This window comes from Balearica regulorum, chromosome 1 (assembly GCF_011004875.1).
Source record: "Balearica regulorum gibbericeps isolate bBalReg1 chromosome 1, bBalReg1.pri, whole genome shotgun sequence".
NCBI classification, from domain to species: Eukaryota; Metazoa; Chordata; class Aves; order Gruiformes; family Gruidae; genus Balearica; species Balearica regulorum.
The window spans coordinates 3,934,119-3,951,652 of record NC_046184.1 but is presented as its reverse complement, the minus strand read 5'-3'; the positions used below and the strand labels follow the sequence as shown (position 1 = coordinate 3,951,652).

Below are 17,534 nucleotides of genomic sequence, written 5' to 3'. Positions count from 1 at the left end.
TTACGTGCTATTTAAATCTGTCGGCTTGATTTAGGTAACTTTCAGAAATCTGAGTTTTCATCGGATTCATTCAGGTTTGCTATTAAATTTCATCTGAGACAACAAAGCCTTTACAGGCAGGCATGACGTTTTGGCAGGGCCCCAATAGGATACTTAGCTGGTGCCAAATCTTTTATTTTTCTCGGCTATCAATGAAGCTGTTGTGGTAATGTGGGTTTTGTGAGCTGTGAGAATTTATGCGCACAAAGGGACCTGCTCTTTGCAGGGAACACTGGGAGCCCTGAGTCCAGGAGGAAGGGTAATTAAAGTTAATGAACCAGGGTAACCTTTCCATGGTGATGACCACTATCCTGATGGTAGGTAAGGGTCAGGGACTATTCCCATTTTATAATCTCAATTCTAACTCTGCTCTTTAATTGGTGTTGGATTAAAAATTGGCCATTACCTCCATAATAGAACTAGTTCGTGGATTTTAAAGGAGTTTTTCAAAGCTCTGCAAGTCTTCAGTGGCTTGTTCTTCTTGGACTTGGCTTTGTGTTGTGTTTTTAATGCAGTCTAAAAATGAAGTATTTTTAGCATTTGAGACCAGATAGTGATGTTTTATAAAAGGAGCAGTTTAGTTATCTCTCCATGTCAGAATAGAGACTTCTTTCTTAAATGCTTCCCATATTCAGAGACTTTGTCTAGTTTTATCAGCAAGTCTGAGAAGCCTTTGAACTTGCTGTACATGGAACAGTTGTGGGTTTAAGGTAACAGGCTCTAAAGAGGGGCCTGAAACACTGACTTAAATCTGTAACTCTTGTACTTACTTGCTTTTGCAGTATCAGGTAAGTTACTTTAAGACGCTTCCCTTGAAGAGGATTTCATGGTTGAAATAAATCTTGCTTTTTAAGGAATGGACTAAACGGAAAAGCTTTACTGCTGCAGTCTCAGAAGTCTTTCTAATCTATAGATCTTGTACCAAATGGGGTACAAGCTGAGATGTCATTGATAAACTACAGTGCACGGTATCCAAAATGGTAAAGGTTGTTAATTTGTCTGTCTTGAATTTTAATCAGAAGGCTGTGGATTTGATTGCCTCTTATGTATATGTAGAAATAGAAAATGACTCCTTGAGAATCGGCTGTCTATCAATGCTAAAAATTTCCATTACTAAACCAAACCACATTTCTTTGTCCTGGTGACTGGATCCATTCAAAGAGGAGCAGTGCTTTAAGTAAGAATTGTTTTCAGTTTCCCTTCTGATTGTCTATTTGTCACAGGTGTTTCATAGCTATTAGCTTGTTTAAAGGCATTCTCTTAAAACAAAATTAACATGTCCTTCTTTATTTTTTAATAGAAACTGTTTATTTGTTTGGTGGCTGGGATGGAACTCAGGATCTGGCTGACTTCTGGGCATACAGTGTGAAGGAAAACCAGTGGACCTGTATATCCAGGGATACCGAGAAAGAGGTAAGTTCTGCAAACATCCATACAGTTAACAATACATGAATTGTTGCACAGAAAAATGCCATGCTTCTGAAGTGCTTGTATTGATACATAGTGTGCAGAGTGCGCCACAAGATTCAGACCTTCAAGTTCTGAAGACTTTTTGAAATGCTTACATTGGGAATTTGTGAGATGGATGTAAATTTGAAGTCTTAAGATTACTGGAGGGGAAAGGTTTATTTCTCAAGAGCAGGCTGATTGGCCAAAAAGAATTCAGTGAGTAGAACATGAGTTAAATAATTTGATAGGACAGAACAACCAAACTGACTAATAAACATTTCAGACCTGAATGCTGGTGTTGAGCTTCAGAAACAAATTGTTTGGTTTTTAGCCTCTGTCAAAAATGTGAGTAGAAATGGACAACTAACAGACAGAAATCTAGAGGACAAGGGTAACTGCCAGAGGCCACGCAATCCCGAGAGCTTTCGTGGTATTTGAGCCATTTTCCTTGGCGTGTTTTGCTATTTGGCATAAGAAACTTCTGAAATAAATGTAGCTTGGGTTATAGGAGGTAACAAAAAAAGTCCAAGACCTTTGGCTTGATTGATTAATTTTACTGTATATTGTGACATGTTAAATTTCCATGTGGTTATTGTGTTTTGAGTTTGTTACTTGTTTGTCAGAGCATAACTTCAGGAAATTCATGCAGCCTCTTCTTGAAGGTATGAAAAGTTTGATTTCCTCAACTATTTGAAAAAAGTATAAAACCGTCTTATTTCCCATTTGTATTTTTCCAGTTTCTTGTCATAGCTTATTTTGTGAGCTTCTGTACCAGATTAAATAACACTTTAATATTGCCACATTTTCCTGGCAAAGGTGTTTAGAGGTTGTAATCAAGTAGGACAAATAGCCTGAGCTGAAATAAAATCTCACAGTAAGGCACTTCCTGTAGCCTTCAAATCTCTGCGCATGTCATGCACTTACTGTTTCTAACATCCTTTACAAAATGGGCAATAACAAAACTGAACTGATAGATATTCCGGTATCTATCATAATAGAGCTGTATAAAGGTAAAATTGTCCTTACATTTCATATCCTTGTAAGCTGGTTCTTTTACTCTTATTGTAAGTCTTTCCTCCCTCCCCCGCCAGCCCTTTCATCACTGTTTAGAGCTCTTGCATATTCAGTGATGTGATACTGAAGCTGGATTTAGTCTTTCAGGGTCCAGTTCTGTAGGCTGGGCTTGTGTTGCTTCTGTTTGTCTTGAACCGTGGGTTTTACTTGAAGAAACATTCGCTATTTACCCAACAGGTAACCTCCTAAAGATAAAGGAGGGGAGGTGTGTGTGGCATAACAACAAGTGGAAATCGGGACTCATCTTTTTCATCAACTATATGGTAAAGACCTAGACCTTCCTTTCCTTTGTCTCCCTTTATAAGGAGGTCAGGAAAATGAAGGACAGCAACAGAAAAGGAGGCATAACAATTTTAACTGTCTCTTTTTTTCACTTTTCTTCTTGCTTTGCAGCTGCTTAGTGTGTACGTTTATGTAGCTCAGGATGCAGTGAAATAGGACCTTTCTGTCAAAAGGGGGTTACTGTGTTTTTCTTCCTGCAGAAACCAGTGTGGGTAGTTCTGATGTTTAAGGGATTAAATTCCTTTCTTGCTGGGATCCTGCTGCATCCAGTTGAGCTTCTGTAAAGCTTGGGAGGCCTGGCTGGGATGCAACACATCAGCAGTGCCAGGAGCAGCCTATGTTTTCTCTTGCAAGTTCCTCATGCCTGACTCTGGCAGGGTAATGCTGGGATGGGAGAAAGAATGGATTTGCAAAGGAGGGTTGCAGAAGAGAGGCTGTAGAAGAGTTGTGAGTTCCCACAATAAAGTATCTATAAAGGGATCCTGGAGGAAAAGAAAAATTACAGGATGCAAAGGAAGGTCAGGAAATTCAAATGGAAGAGGGGAAGGGTCTTGAGCTGCGAGGAAGCAAGAAAGGAGAATTTAAAGAAAATTTAAAAAAAAAAAAAAAAGAGAATGAGTTGAATGTATGGGTAATTTTGACGAAGAGGCATACTTAATAGAGAAGTGCAAAGAAATGTGTGTGTCTTAAGAAATGGAGTTCAGAAGAAGGCCTGCTGAGGCACAAGTCCAGGGTTTTGGTGACTTACTGAGTACAGTGAACTGGCAGCTGCTGTACTTGCAAGCCAGCAATGTTGTGGGGTTTTTTTGGTGTTGGTTGTTTTTTTTTTTTTTTCTAAAGAGACTGGATAAAACCTGATTTAGAAATGAAAAGGTCAGTCTCAAATGTTGAGGAGTAAATTCAAAAACAAAGACTCCAGATGTTTCTCTAATAGGGACATCAACTGTTCACAAACAGTTTGCTAAAAGGAAATGTCTGTTGACGTGGAATGTTAAAAAATATTCAGAGTAGATTCCAGTAGAACTTAGTCTTGGTTTTGTGTTGTATTGTGTTGGTTCTGCTTCTAGCTCTTTTGTTCTAATTAGTGACAGTGGTTAAATTAGCCATTCAATAATTAAGCTTGAACAAGAGCAGAATATGGTAAAAGTTGCGTCTTATCTAGGGTTATCGTAGGGGTAATACGCAGTAACGCTTTTGGGATAAAGGCACTGGTAGCTTCTGTTGCAATGCGTTATGAAAAGGTTGTGTGACCTTTTTAGTAAACTGTTGCTGCTGTTTTTCGAAATTTGCCAGTGAGCTGAAGAAATGTCTGTCACCTGAAGTTGCATTTGTGATTTTTTTTTTAACAGTTAGACTACCAAAGCTAATTTTCCATAGCCCTTTTTACATCTGGAAGAAAAAAAAATGCTCACAGCACTGCTGGAGTAGCTGATCACTTATAGTCTTACAAAGGGGGTCTAGAGGACTTACAGTGTTGGGCTGAACCTCCAGTGTATGTACCACAGCTGCTGATGGACAGAGACACCTGACTTAGAACTTGCCTACCATTCCTTCAGTGTATGGATCTGGCAAGGCTTCTGCAGTCCTTGTCAAATCATCCTCCTCCAAGCCTGCATCTTCCTGAGGAGATGCACCATGGAGCTGTACCCAGAACTTATGTCCTTCTGTCTCCTCTGTGGAGTGCTCGACTGTGCAACAGCTCTACTAACCAGTTGGCATGAGGCACAGCCAAAACATGTTTATCTAAGAACCTTCTAGGGTTTTCACCCTGAACCAAGTGGAATGTTCTGACAAATGCCGTTGTCTCCAGGGTTTATTAGTGGTTGTAGATCAGTAGATCTTTTCAGGATTTGGGAATAAATAGTTGTGAAAAAAAGAAACCCTGACATTCCTTGGACAATTTGATCTTAGGCCAGTGTTAATTAATGGAGAAACTTAAGGTGTCTGTTCTGATGTCTAATGTTTCTAGTTTTCAAGCAGCAACTTTCTCTTTTGAAGGCTAATTTAGTGAAATTCAATACAGGAGGACAGTTTAAGTGAACCGTAGGAAAGACTTTGCTTGGTGTAACTTGATAGTTCTGTGGATTTTTAAATAGGATCAAAATGTTGAGGGATGTTGATGCCTCTGGAGATTTGATAAATGAGAAGAGAGTGATAGTTGGCATATTTTGTATGTCGCTAGTATTTCTGTACCTCGTTTCAGTATTTCCTAGAGACATGAGAAGAGATACAAGATCTCCCTTCAAACAGCGTGTTACTGCATAAATTGGTAGCTTCTGTGGTGCATATTTGTAAACATGGTATGTTGACTCATCCTCTTTCTTGCTTTTTTAGAGGAAAATCCTGTTCACAAATGATCTCTGTGAAGGACGTGGAAATTGTGTAAATGGGTTAGGTTTAGGTGATACTGTGTTTCTCAAAAACTTTTAAAGTGTTTCTTGCCAAAGGTAGAAGTGAAGGTCTTGTCATAGGTTAACTGGTTGAGAAGATAAATCGTTTTTCACAATGAAGGAAAGCGTAGGTCAACAAGTGCCTACTGTTCAGTAGGTTCAAAAATGATCTAGCAAATCGGTGTATTGTAAGGTGACAGTTTGCTGCTAACACTGAGTGCTTTTCCAGGATACTGAAAGTAAAAGCTGACAAGTATAGAAAGATCTCGTAACAGTGAGAGCCAGGGTGAATTTAATCTGCTATTGTATTTCCAGTTAAATTTTCTATGGTGTCTGCATGTGTTTCTTTGTTTGTTGACATGGATGAATTTACCCAAAACTTCAATGTCATATTACCACACAAGCATCTTACGCATTTGTGTTTGTGACACCTATGACTGATTTTTTTTTTTTGGGTGTGATGCAGAAATACATAAGCTTATCTATGTAAAGCTTTTACTCTGTGCTGTTTTAGGTGTAGGAACTGAACTATTCTCAAATATTGACTCCTCCCCGCAGATGGTAATATAATTTGGAAGACGCTTTAAGTAACTTGAGGATTTTGTTTCAAATAGTGATGTTTATGGACTTGAGATCTAATATACTGAATCTGCCATGTTGTACTGCTGAGTAGTTCCAGTTGTACAGATGCTCAGTTGTACGAGACGCCTGGTGCCACAAAAGCACATAGGGAGAAAGCAGCTGTCCCCAAAAGCCTGCAACAGAAACTTGGATACTGCAGATATACCTCTGAGCCAACTTCCTAAATAGTGTAAATGCCTACAAAAGTAGGGACAAAGAAGGCAGATGTTGAAGTGAACCAAATGAAAAGTATTCTAGGCTGATCCTATGTATCACATGCTAATATTTTATTTTCCTCTCTGCTTAGTAGCATAATGGTTTTAAAATGTTCTAGCCAGTATTCTTTCTCCAAATGTTAGACTTTCAGATATGCCTGACTAATTTCTCCAATGATTTCCACACAGGCAGCCTAAAACAAAAAGACCCTGTTGAGGGAGGAGTACCTTGAGAATTTTTTTGGGGGGAAACTTTTTTGAAAAGGTTTTCAGCTTTTAAAGGTAACTTGTTACTTGCTTAGGCTACCTTGTGTGCCTAAGGAGCTCTGTCCTGTTAACCCTTGTTTATTTGTCTTTGACTTCTTTTTTAAAAAAGAAAAGATCATCCATATTTTCAAACCGCTCTAGGTCTTAAATTATTCAGTTCCATCACTAGGCGCCTGTAGTTCTTGCTTCTGGCATGAAAAAAACCACAGAAACCCAGCCAATCTTCAGTTATTCCTAACATCAGGTGTTTCAATGTGTGGAGGTCCTTTTCCTCTACGTATTGATATTGAAGTCACTCTTATAGAGAAGGGAGTACTTAAATGCATTATACGTGGTGTTTCGGAGGCTGCAAAACTTTGGCAGTCCTCAGCTTGTGTGTGCCAGTCTTCAGATTATAACATGGATTTCCAAACCATCATAAAGCCTTCAGTTGCAAAGGGTGCAACTTGTAAACTGCTTTTACACCTGAAAGTAATGCATCGTGCATAGTTGATTTGTGGTGTTTATGTTCCGATAAAAATCACCACTTCAGCTCTAGCTTATGATGAGCTTACTGCTCTCGTCTCTGATCTGGAATGTGGCTTTATTTTACTTACGTGACTTTATTAGGAAGTTATTGCATCATCCAGTTCCCTGTAAATTGCAGATGAGGCAGTATACAGAAGCATGCTAGGGTGGCTGTGAATGCATCTCGGGGAAGATGACACATTATTCAACTGCGTAAAGTATTACAAAATTTTCAGGTAAGGACTTAGCAAAGCGATGGATAGTGGTATAAGGAATGCTGATTTATATCCTTTTGGGTTTTAAAGACACAGAAATATGCACCTGTAAGACAAGAGCCAGCTGGACTCCCTGGAACCCTGCATTTCACATGGAATGGATAGGGGAAAAGGATTTTAAAGAAACAGGAGTGTATGCAAGGGTAGAAGGTGGGAGGAAAGCTTATTCTCTTGCCAGCAAGGTGAAAGTAGCTTTTCACACCAGTCAACTTTGCTTTGGGAGTAGTGTCTTATTTCAGCTAGACTGTGAAAGCCTTCCGTTATGTTAACACTCCTCAAGCTGTACAAATACAGAAATCCCTAAAGAAATATCAGTTATCCCGATGTGGTAACATAGGGGAAGCATTCTCAAGTAGTATCATAGACAAATCCTTAGCTAAATTCTCTGGATAATTACATGCTTGAAAATGTAGTAAGTTTTTGTGGACCTTGCTGCTAATAAGTATTTCTGCCACCAGGTTTTGGAAGTAATTAGGACTTAAGCTTTCTGAACTGCCTTGAGAGCATATACTGGCAGAATGGATAGTGCATTGATATGTTGAGTTCTCAGACCTGAAAGAGCTTAGTATGTTTAATAGGTCTTAATCCATCAGTTTTCCAGGGCCTGTATGTGATGGAGATTTTATTGATACTGTATTCAATAAACTGTTGGGTTCTAGTCCTTGTGTTACTCCATGCATGCTTTGTTTTCAGTGCTTTCTCTTTAAAAGCTTCTCCACACGGCTTGCTGCCAAGTGTTATGCTTACTCTTCTTAATATATGGAAGAGAAGGGTTTAGCATGGTGCGTCACAGACCTCCAGTGAAAATACTTGCACTGTTTCTTGGCTGATTTTCCTCTCTGTAAATTATTGCAAAATTGAAGATGCCTTGTTTCTGAAACTATGACACAGCAGAGACTGGCTGTGTACTGCACTTCCAGTGGTAATTGATGCGGTTCCTGCAGCTGGATAACTAAATTATGTTCTGAGAATAGCTGAAAGGTGATATAAACAAAAATTCCAGAAGCTACATCTCTCCTCATCTGTCAGTTCAGGAGAAGGCACGGCAGTCGCCGCTTCTGGTTTTTTTTCAGTGCTCAAAGTATTCTGTTCTGGTGTGTGTGTATATATTTCTTTTGCTGTGTTGCTGTAATAGCTTAACAGAGGAAGACTGCATTAAACTGTTCTTACTATCTATATCCCTGAGATGGCAATCTCATAGCCACGGGTTAGCCTGAGGGGAAAAATTATACAGCAACTTTTATGACTTTGTAACACCTCTGGGTACAAACTACTCCTTTGTCATCTGTTTAAGGCTGTCTTTACTTTCTCAGAAGTATCTGAGAGCCTGTGGCTGTCGAAGTATTTAAACTTGTAATTTCATGTTTATCTATCACCAGCTATTCAAGGACAATTAATTTAGAAAAACCCAAACCTTCAGAAATTCTAGCCTTGCTGCATCCTTGTCTTTGTGGCTAAGCAGTCCATAAATGACTAGTTAAATATTTTTCAGCCTGCTAGCCTGTTGGTCTGCAAGTGTGAATGTAGCTAAGCCAAATAGTTTGCATCTGTGGAAAAACCTCTCTTGGCTGGACCTTCGCTAGCCATTGTTACTGGTAATGAGAGGACAGCGTGAACTTGTGATGCATGCAAAAATGACCTCATTCAACATCCTGCAATTGTTAATGGGGTTAGTTAAATTCGGCACACGAGGGATGTTGTCCTGAGGGCCCATCTCTCAGAGCTGGTGAAAGCTCTGGTTCTGTGGTGGGTCGTCTGTTATATTTCATCAGTGTTACTGAGCAGTTCATGTGTACCAAAGCAACACTTCATTTTTTTTAAATTTAAGAAGCTATGATTTTATTCATGTTTCATCAGTGTGAGCAGTGCTCGATTTGCAGGTAAATTGTGTCTTTTGTTAGAAATAGCACAGTATTGATGTCCTTTTGCTTCGAGGTTGTCTTGTACTGGGGTATTACTTCAGTGCTTCTCTTGTTTGCATTTGTAAGCTGAATTACGTAGGCTGGATGACTTACTTTTGACTGTAAATTAAAGCCTAAACAAAACCTTCGTATGTGTTCCTGCAACCTGCTTCACATAAATGAAAGTATTTTTTCATGCTGTTTGCATGCTTGAAGCTTTGTGAGTTTTTTTCCTTTCCAGTATTTCACTTGCCTAGAAATCCTCTTGATCATGGGATGCCTTGGTTTACTGCAACGTAAGATCCATGATGTTATGTGTTACTGGAAGGCCTCGATGGTACCTTGATGCGAAAGCAAGCCAAGTGAGAGCACGTAGCTCAGAAATAACCCAGGAACGTGGCTCCCTGCACTGACAATAACGCAGGCATTGGTTGCCAAAGTTGTTTCTGCACTGTAGGTAAACTCATGCAACGCAGCTGTCAAAAGCAAAATATTGATGCTTTGGAAAATTCACAAGTCAGTTCATGGGGCACATTTTATTTCTTTAGAGGTGCATTAATCAGGGTTCATCAGAAGCCAATAGATGATGTGCTACTTCATTCCTCTATGAAAATACTCTGGAATTAGTCTCTGCTGGGAGACTAATTTTGAACAGGTAATCTCCTGGGAACAGAACATTAAGCATCTATTCGTTTTCATAGCAGTGCTCCTGTGCTGCACGGAGTCTGTGCTCATCTGTGCTGTGATTAACCTGCACTGATCCCTTAAGGAAGGAGCAAACAGTCTGAGCAAAATCTTATGCAGGACTGGAAGGGATTGGCCCCTCATGGGTCATCAAATCCAGTCCTGTGCTATCATAAGGATCATGTCGTATGATCTCTGAGCTTAATCATTTGACTTATAAGCTCATTGAACTGTTTTTAAAAAATGGAACACTGGACCATTTATTCCTTACATCTAGTCTAAGCAGGAAAAGTCTCTTTAGGGATGCTCAGCTTGAGGCCATGAAGTATCCACAGTGAGAAATTAGGACTATCCCAAATGTGTGCATGCTTTAGAAAGGGGAAAAAAAAAAAGCATCATCCTGTTTGGTTTTTTTGATCTCACCTTGAACAGATGAATCTAAACTGTGTGCTAAAAGCTGCCTCTGACTTTAATCTGCTCCATCATGTCTGAGTCAGTTGCCCAGAAAGGACTTTGTCACTAAATCTATTTATTTGCATTGCTATAGGAGGGTATTTGTAAGCAGATTAGCCATAGCTCAAATACTGTGTCAACTGACCGAAGCATATTAGCTGTGGCTAGACTTACTAGTAGTCAATTATTTTCAAATACTTGTCAGAAACATTTTGATATTCCAGCCTAATATTTGTCATAAGACATTTAACTGTTCTGTCTGAAAAATTGTCAACCCATGGCTTTCCAGTGCTGGTCCAGGGGAGTTTTAAGTGTCGTGATTCTTAACCAAGTTCTGATCTATTTAATAGGCTTCCCAAAATATTTATTGGCGGAACACATTTAACTGGCATACTCTCATAGAATATTCTTTATAGGTGGTACAGCAGCTGTAAAAGTAAGTTGGAATATCTGTTATCTTTCATAAATAGCAGCAAAAATATCTTAGAGTGGAAATGCATGGCTGCTGACCTAGTGTAACTCTTAGCTTCATGCGCTGCTATAAGCTTTTACTTATGGTGAACTCGCAGAGTAATTGAATGAATTGAGTGTACTTCCAGCATCCAGAATATGTTTTTTAGAGCTAGATTCCCATCTTGTGCTCCTGGAAGCATTTGAGATGCCAATTTAATCCTTTGCGTCTACCCTTCGTCACGCTGAAAGGTTTCGAAGTCTAATGCTAGAGCTGTCCAGTCTTGGACATCAAATGACACGTGTAGCACTGATTTCCACCATCGTAACAGGGCAGGAAAAAGTAGCAGGGATATTCTGTTTATGAGAGGGTCTTGCACGCTTAAGAAACTCTTATAGAGGGCACACACCCCTGGCTGTGTACCTGGCCTGCTGCGGCCACAAGCGTTGTCGTGAGGCTCCTGTGGTGTGACTGAACGTGCAAGACCCTGCTCCGTCGGTGACTTGGCGCTGGCTACATGGGTGTTAGGAGCAATGCATCAGCTTCCGCTCCTTTTGCTTTGTGTTTTGGGCTGATGGGCAATGCAAATGCCCTGTCCTACTGGAAAAAAACAATAGATTGAATTCTTTTGTTAGGTTTCTGGCACCTCTAGGTTATGAGAAAGTTAAAATGCCTTCTGTGAGCAGCTTGTATGGGATGCAAGTGTTGTGTTTTGTGTATGGCTGTAGTTGTTTGTCCTGCTGAATTTGGTACTTATCTTGAGTAGAGCAAATAATTTTCAACTCCAGCTTAGATTAAACATTTTGGGAGTACGCATTAGCTGAAGACTGGTGTTGATAAAGCACTAACAAGCTCTGATCTTAAAAAGTGTATAGACTTGAATGAATGCCAAGAATAATATGCATTTCCTTTCATTTTCAAGATTGTGGAGAACTTTCCCTTTTTTTTTTTTTTTTTGAGGGGGGGATGGGGTGGGGGATGGAGGAGGAAATGAATTATACTCTGTAACTGGGAAATGAGAGCAATTAATCTCTGTAGTTGTGTGTAGGCAGGAGGGACTATTTGTTGCATGACAGCCTGCTCTCAGAACTGGAAACAAAGTAGGTTGTTTGTGTCTTTTTATGTCCTCGTCCTAGTTTGCTTTAGGACAAGAGCATTTACCTCATGACGCTTATTTTTGAACTTTATACTGGAGGCAGTGTTCACATTCCATTCAGTCTTTTACAGCACCAAGAAGGGAGAATTAGTCAGCTGTTCTTTGTTTTTATTTCCCTGACTCTTGAACAGGGTCCAGGCTTGCTCCTGAGGTTTTTCATCTGGAGCAGTCTGAATAAAACAGATTTTCTTGCAACTGAAAATGCTTTATTTGCAAAAGGTTATGATAACCAAAAGAAGCCAAGCTCCCCCAGTTTTTGTTTTGGGGGTGGGATGGGGAGTGGAACTGGCTTCCCGCAGTCCTGTTCACATTAAAGCGGGTTTGTAGGACATTTATTTAAAAACAAAACAAAAAATGAAAGCTATCATGTTTGTGCCTTAGCGGAGCATGCCAGGATGCTGTTGCTAAGATGATGCATGCTGATTTTGGCATAAATAGTTATTTGAGCAGACCCTACCCTAAGGAGTTGAGTCCCAATCCTTTCTCTCCTGTATAGGAACAAATCAATTATTCTAGGGAGGCAGTGTTGTCTCTCGGTGCTGTTGTGTTGCTTTTTGAAAACGTTTTGTAAGTTAGTCCTTAAGTGGGATAATTGCTTTCAGCATTTGCAAGTTAAATGAAGAAAGCTCTAATTAGATTTTATAAAGTGGCTTAGCATGTTGAGAAGGCTTTTCATAAAGTATACTGTGTATTCACTTGGCATTGCACAATTGAATTTCGTGTAGCACTGACGAAACCAAAAAATCCTATTTGGCCTTGGTCGCTCCTGGGCGCTTAAAGGATTGAAAGCCTGTCTTAGGTGGTACTCGCTATACATACTCTCTTCCTTTCCCTGCCATCCCACCCTCATCAGGGCATTTATCTGTACCTTAGAGACCGGAGGAGTTGCATCAAGACCAACCTGTTTGAGGAAGGATATCAGAGTAGGGCACAGAAGCTTGGTATTTTGTAGCACTTCAAAATGGGGCCATGGCACATACTGTTTAATCTGTTTTAGCCGTTATTATGCTGTGCTAATTGTATGGTGGTGCTGCGTGGCAGAGAGCCATTTTGTTCAGGTTAGTCTTAGCTCCGTGTGGGCACTTATTGAGTTCCACAGAAACTGAACAGTGCCCATGCTTAGTAATCTTTGGTATTGTGTGGTGTCTTGTAGGTTAGAAATGTGATATGCTAATGCTTTACTATTGGCATCGCAGCCTTGGCATAAGCGGAGAGACTGACCAAAGCAGCGTAACACATTGCTTGCCATCTGAATAAGAGCGTAGCCTAGTCACAAGCTTCTTTCACGTGTGGTTTCTGCAATGTGTGTGCCAGGAGCTTCCTGATGAGAATTGGAAAGAGTCCCCAAAGCCAGTGTTTGTTCAGATCATTTGGGTGCTGTTGTTGGATGTGACTTACTAGAGCCTGTTTTAACTAAGATGTACTCTGTTTAGGAAGTAATACCTTTATTAAATCAGTCAATCCGTTCTTGAAGCTTCATCTGAAAAAAATTTAGATCCTGTGTGCTTTAATAACTTTGAAGACAGTTCAATGAAACTAGATCTAAAGAGCAAGTACTTAATAAGAAGTTTTGCATTGATTTGTTATGACTTCAGATACCCACAGGAGAAGATGAATGCAAACTGGTCAAAACTATTATTTGTCTTCTGCTCTGCTCAAGAAGACTTGGGCTTGTTTAATCTTCTCTTGTGGTTGTCGCTGTGCAGGTGAAACTGTCTTTATTAGCTGCAGATGTGTTTGGGAATGGCAGTTAGTATGTCTAGAGAAGTAGCAAGTACAATAGAAAGTTTTTGTGTGTCTACAGCTTATCTTTGGTGATAAGGACCAGATTTGAGTAAGGGTATAGAGATCTCTAGTAAGACCCACTCACCTTTGGACATTAACTCATGGATCGTCAACTGCCTACATCCTGGCAGGAAGGGACAAAAGATTATTCTCCTGCTTTCTAAGCATACTTGATCTCTTCAACTGTAGGTTAGAGAGAGTCATGTCTGTTATTGGCAATTTTTCTTACTTCTTACTAATAATAGGTCAAGTTCTTCAAACGCTTCTGGAATTAGCAAACTCTTTCCCATTTGAGTCTGGTGGGTCACTTTCTCCATGACAAGTTGTGGAAGTGTGTTCTTTGTCTGAACAACAGGCTTGCTATTGTAACCACATGAAGTATGCCTCTTTGGATGAACATTCGCAACCACCCACGGGCTCTTGATTCACTTAACCACATGTGCCTTGAAGTGTTTTATTCATTTTCAGTGTCTACCCGTATCTGTCTTTGTAAATGGACTTTGTGTCCTCCTTTGAAGTATATACATACTACAAGGACTTCCTTAATCAAATTGAGTAGCCCTCAAGCGAACGCGGATTTAGGCCTTTCCCCTATTCTACCTCAAATGTCAAACCAATGTGTACCACTGTTTAATGGAGTTATTTACTCATATTGGTAAACATGTAGACTCAATTGGAAAGTTTTGGCAGCTTCCATGTGATCTTGTAAGTGATATGCAGGAATTACTCCAGTGTTCTTTGAGAAAAGATTATTATTTGAATGAAGTTTTCTCTATTACAAGTTCATGCTATGGTAGACTCTGCAAGTTCTGAAGTGAACTTGAGGTGATGAAATTTCTGTGTCTGTATAGATGAAATGGTCGTACTTAAATCCTTTAGTTGCTCTTTAAAAAGGCAGTTATTACTGTGTGAGATGTGACCAATACATATCCCAAGAATGAAGATATTTTTCCTAAATTCTTTTCTTCAATTTAGCATAGTCTTAGGATTTGAAATTTGTATGTTGCATACTTAGCCAGTGTAGTACCTGTGCTGTTGATACCAATGGCTTGAAACTGGTATTGTGGGTGCTAAGTGTCTTAGATTCATGTCTGTACTTTGATAAATTTCAGTTGAAGATGCAGCAATTCTTCAAGGCAGGTCTGGAAATTGATAAATTGGAGATTTATTCCTGAAAGTGCCAAAGACGTTATTTGAGCAAATTTAGTAGGATTTACTTTAGACCGTAGAGCATATAGAGGTGAGGGAGTGGGGTAAGATACTTAAATCAGCAGGTTCAATTAAAAAACTGCAATGAAAGCACAGGTAGGTCCTAACGTTTCATCTACATGGCAGCTGTGCCAATGCAAATCTGTGCTCTTTGGCAGGGGACCAATGGTGTATCCTTAAGCATCCCAGCTGCATAACTAGAGGTAGACTTGGTCTGCTGGGGTTACTTTGTGAATCGGGGGCTTGTGAATACTCAAGTCGGTACTTTTCATACGAAGACACTACCTTTTGTGTTTGGAACAGGGTCCTTTGGAAGATACTGATTTGTATTTTCTAGGAACGAAATAAAGTATGGTGCCGCCTTCTCTTTGAGCTTCTTCCATGTGACCAAAGGCAATGAATGAACTTCTGCTGCATTTCAAGAGTTTGTGCTAATATTTCACTTCTGTCAATATTTTTTTTCAGAAAAGAAGATTATCTTAATTGCCATGAAGTAACTAATCCTCAAAGCTGTAATTCATTGCTGACATAATGCCTCATATTTACAAAATACAAACGATTCAGTTCACCTCTTCAGATCGTTGTTTTCAGTTACTGTAAACAGTTTCCTGTAACTGGTCTTTAAACAAGAAATTGAATCTTATGAATAGTAAAGTGTTGACTACAAAAATGTTATGTTTCCTTTCATATTTTATCCAACTTAGTGAAAAGTATTCCATGAGTATATTTTAAGTTTCAATAATAATTTCAGTATACTTTTTTCCATGACATTGTACAATTATGAAGATTTGTTTTCTGTAAAGGTGGTATTTGGTAGCACTTGGAGCAAATATTGTGCTTGTTATTTGGTGTGGTGTGACTATTTTTCTTTAACTCTAAGCCTTCTAATAAATGGTGATTTTATGTTACATCTTTGCCTAGTTGCATAATCTTTATTTTTCAATAGATTTTAATAGATTTTTTTCTTTCATGCTTCAGTCTTCTGTACAGCTTTTTTATTTCTCAATTGAATTACCAGTTTTCATGTTGGCTTCCAGACTTACAAAGTTAGCTGACTAGCATTGTTCTGGCGTCTACATTTATAAAGTGCCAAAACTTTATACAAACTTAGATCAAATAAACAGCTATAAAATTTATCTATAAGCATGATGCCAGATTTTTTTTTCTTTCTTTGATTTTTTGCAACTAAGGCTTTGCACATCTTGATTTCTAGTATTTTGGAGTACAAGAATATCACTGTCATGCTTCAAGATGGGTGTACAAAGGCTCTCAAAATTAGATTTGGGAAACAGAAGTGATACTACCCAGTACTGCTAGCATTGAATAAATTACTCTATGATTTAAGTTGAGCACTTCTGGATGAATAAGCACATAATAATTTGATAGGGGCCCTCTGTGTTTCTCTTGAAGATCATAACTCGTGCAGCTTTGCTTACCGTGGGAAACTTTCTTGTAGTTGGAGGCTGGAATGGCCATATCTATTTGTGAAGGACAGGGAGTGCTTTTGATACCTTCAAAGACCCATTAAGGGATATGATTGCTTGTGGGAGTGTCTGATTATGATCTGTTAGAAAACAGCCTATTAATAAAACAGAGGCTCTTGTAATAGAGCACTTCTTAATCTTCCTATGTAGTTATTTATAGGCTGTGACATCTTAATTTGCCTCTCATGTGCATCAACTTCTGTTATTTTAAAAGATCAAGTAGCTTTCACACACCTCTGAGAATCACTTCTGGAGGAAACAGTCTGTTTTCTAAGGAATCTTACAGAAAGGCTTCAAGTCTTCTATTTGTTGTGAAAAATGTGTTAAGGTTTTTGCTGGTGTCTTTCTAAAGGACAAAGAAGTTATGAAATGTCCTTTTATATATATATTTATATATTAATCCTGTATTTGATTACAAGCAGATTTTCTTGAATTCTCGAAGGATTTCCAGTTGCTGATAGTAATTATTTGCCCTTAATGAGTGTGCCATGACCTACCTGGAGCTATATTAAATGTATTATTCTCTTTATTTTTGTGGTTGTTTTCTTTATTAGAGTGGTCCTAGTGCCAGATCTTGTCACAAGATGTGCATTGACATTCAACGGAGGCAGATCTACACACTGGGACGCTATCTGGATTCCTCCGTGAGGAACAGCAAATCTCTGAAAAGTGACTTCTATCGCTACGACATTGACACAAACACATGGATGTTACTAAGTGAAGACACTGCAGCGGATGGAGGTCCAAAGCTGGTGTTTGATCATCAGGTCAGCTACACTGATACTCTTAGCCCAAGTTCTCAAAGTTTGCGAATCAATTTTGATCATAGCCTCCTGCGGTTTAGAAGTACTGTACCAGGTAACATAGCAGTGATGAGGAAGGCTGTGATCTGCACTCGGTTAAAGTCGAATAGCATTGTTGTCTAATGCCACTGGCTACTGGTATTCTAATCAAATCGAGTCAGAAGAATCATAAAAACCTTTGCCAACTAATTCATTTTATTAAGACACATTTTATTAAAGCTCAAAGCACAGTTCATCTGTTTTTAATCAGTCTTGTTGAGCTGGGTTTGCAGATCTGCTTGCTCAGAGGGCGTTGGGGAGCAACTCAAAGCTGTGTATGGTACCTTCAGAAGAATGCTATAAGCAAACTGCTGAAATGAGGCCAACAAGATCAGGATTCTTTCAAAATTGGTTATCTTTTAAAATTGGTAGAATGTGCTTGCTTTGTAGAGATTGAAACATCTTAGAGGAGTGCCTATTAATCTTTTAAAAAGCCACACCTGTCTGTGT

General features: G+C 39.1%; 1 protein-coding gene across 8 annotated transcripts in view; it reads left to right on the top strand.

The window, feature by feature from the left end:
• The window catches only part of MKLN1 (muskelin 1), a 97,345-nt gene that overhangs the window by 49,795 nt on the left and 30,016 nt on the right, over positions 1-17,534 (top strand). For all 8 annotated transcript variants that reach the window (XM_075758008.1, XM_075758354.1, XM_075758273.1 and 5 more), the window contains 2 exons: positions 1,340-1,452; positions 16,797-17,009. In XM_075758008.1, coding sequence (XP_075614123.1) covers positions 1,340-1,452; positions 16,797-17,009 — 326 coding nt within the window. The remainder of the gene's footprint in view (positions 1-1,339; positions 1,453-16,796; positions 17,010-17,534) is intronic.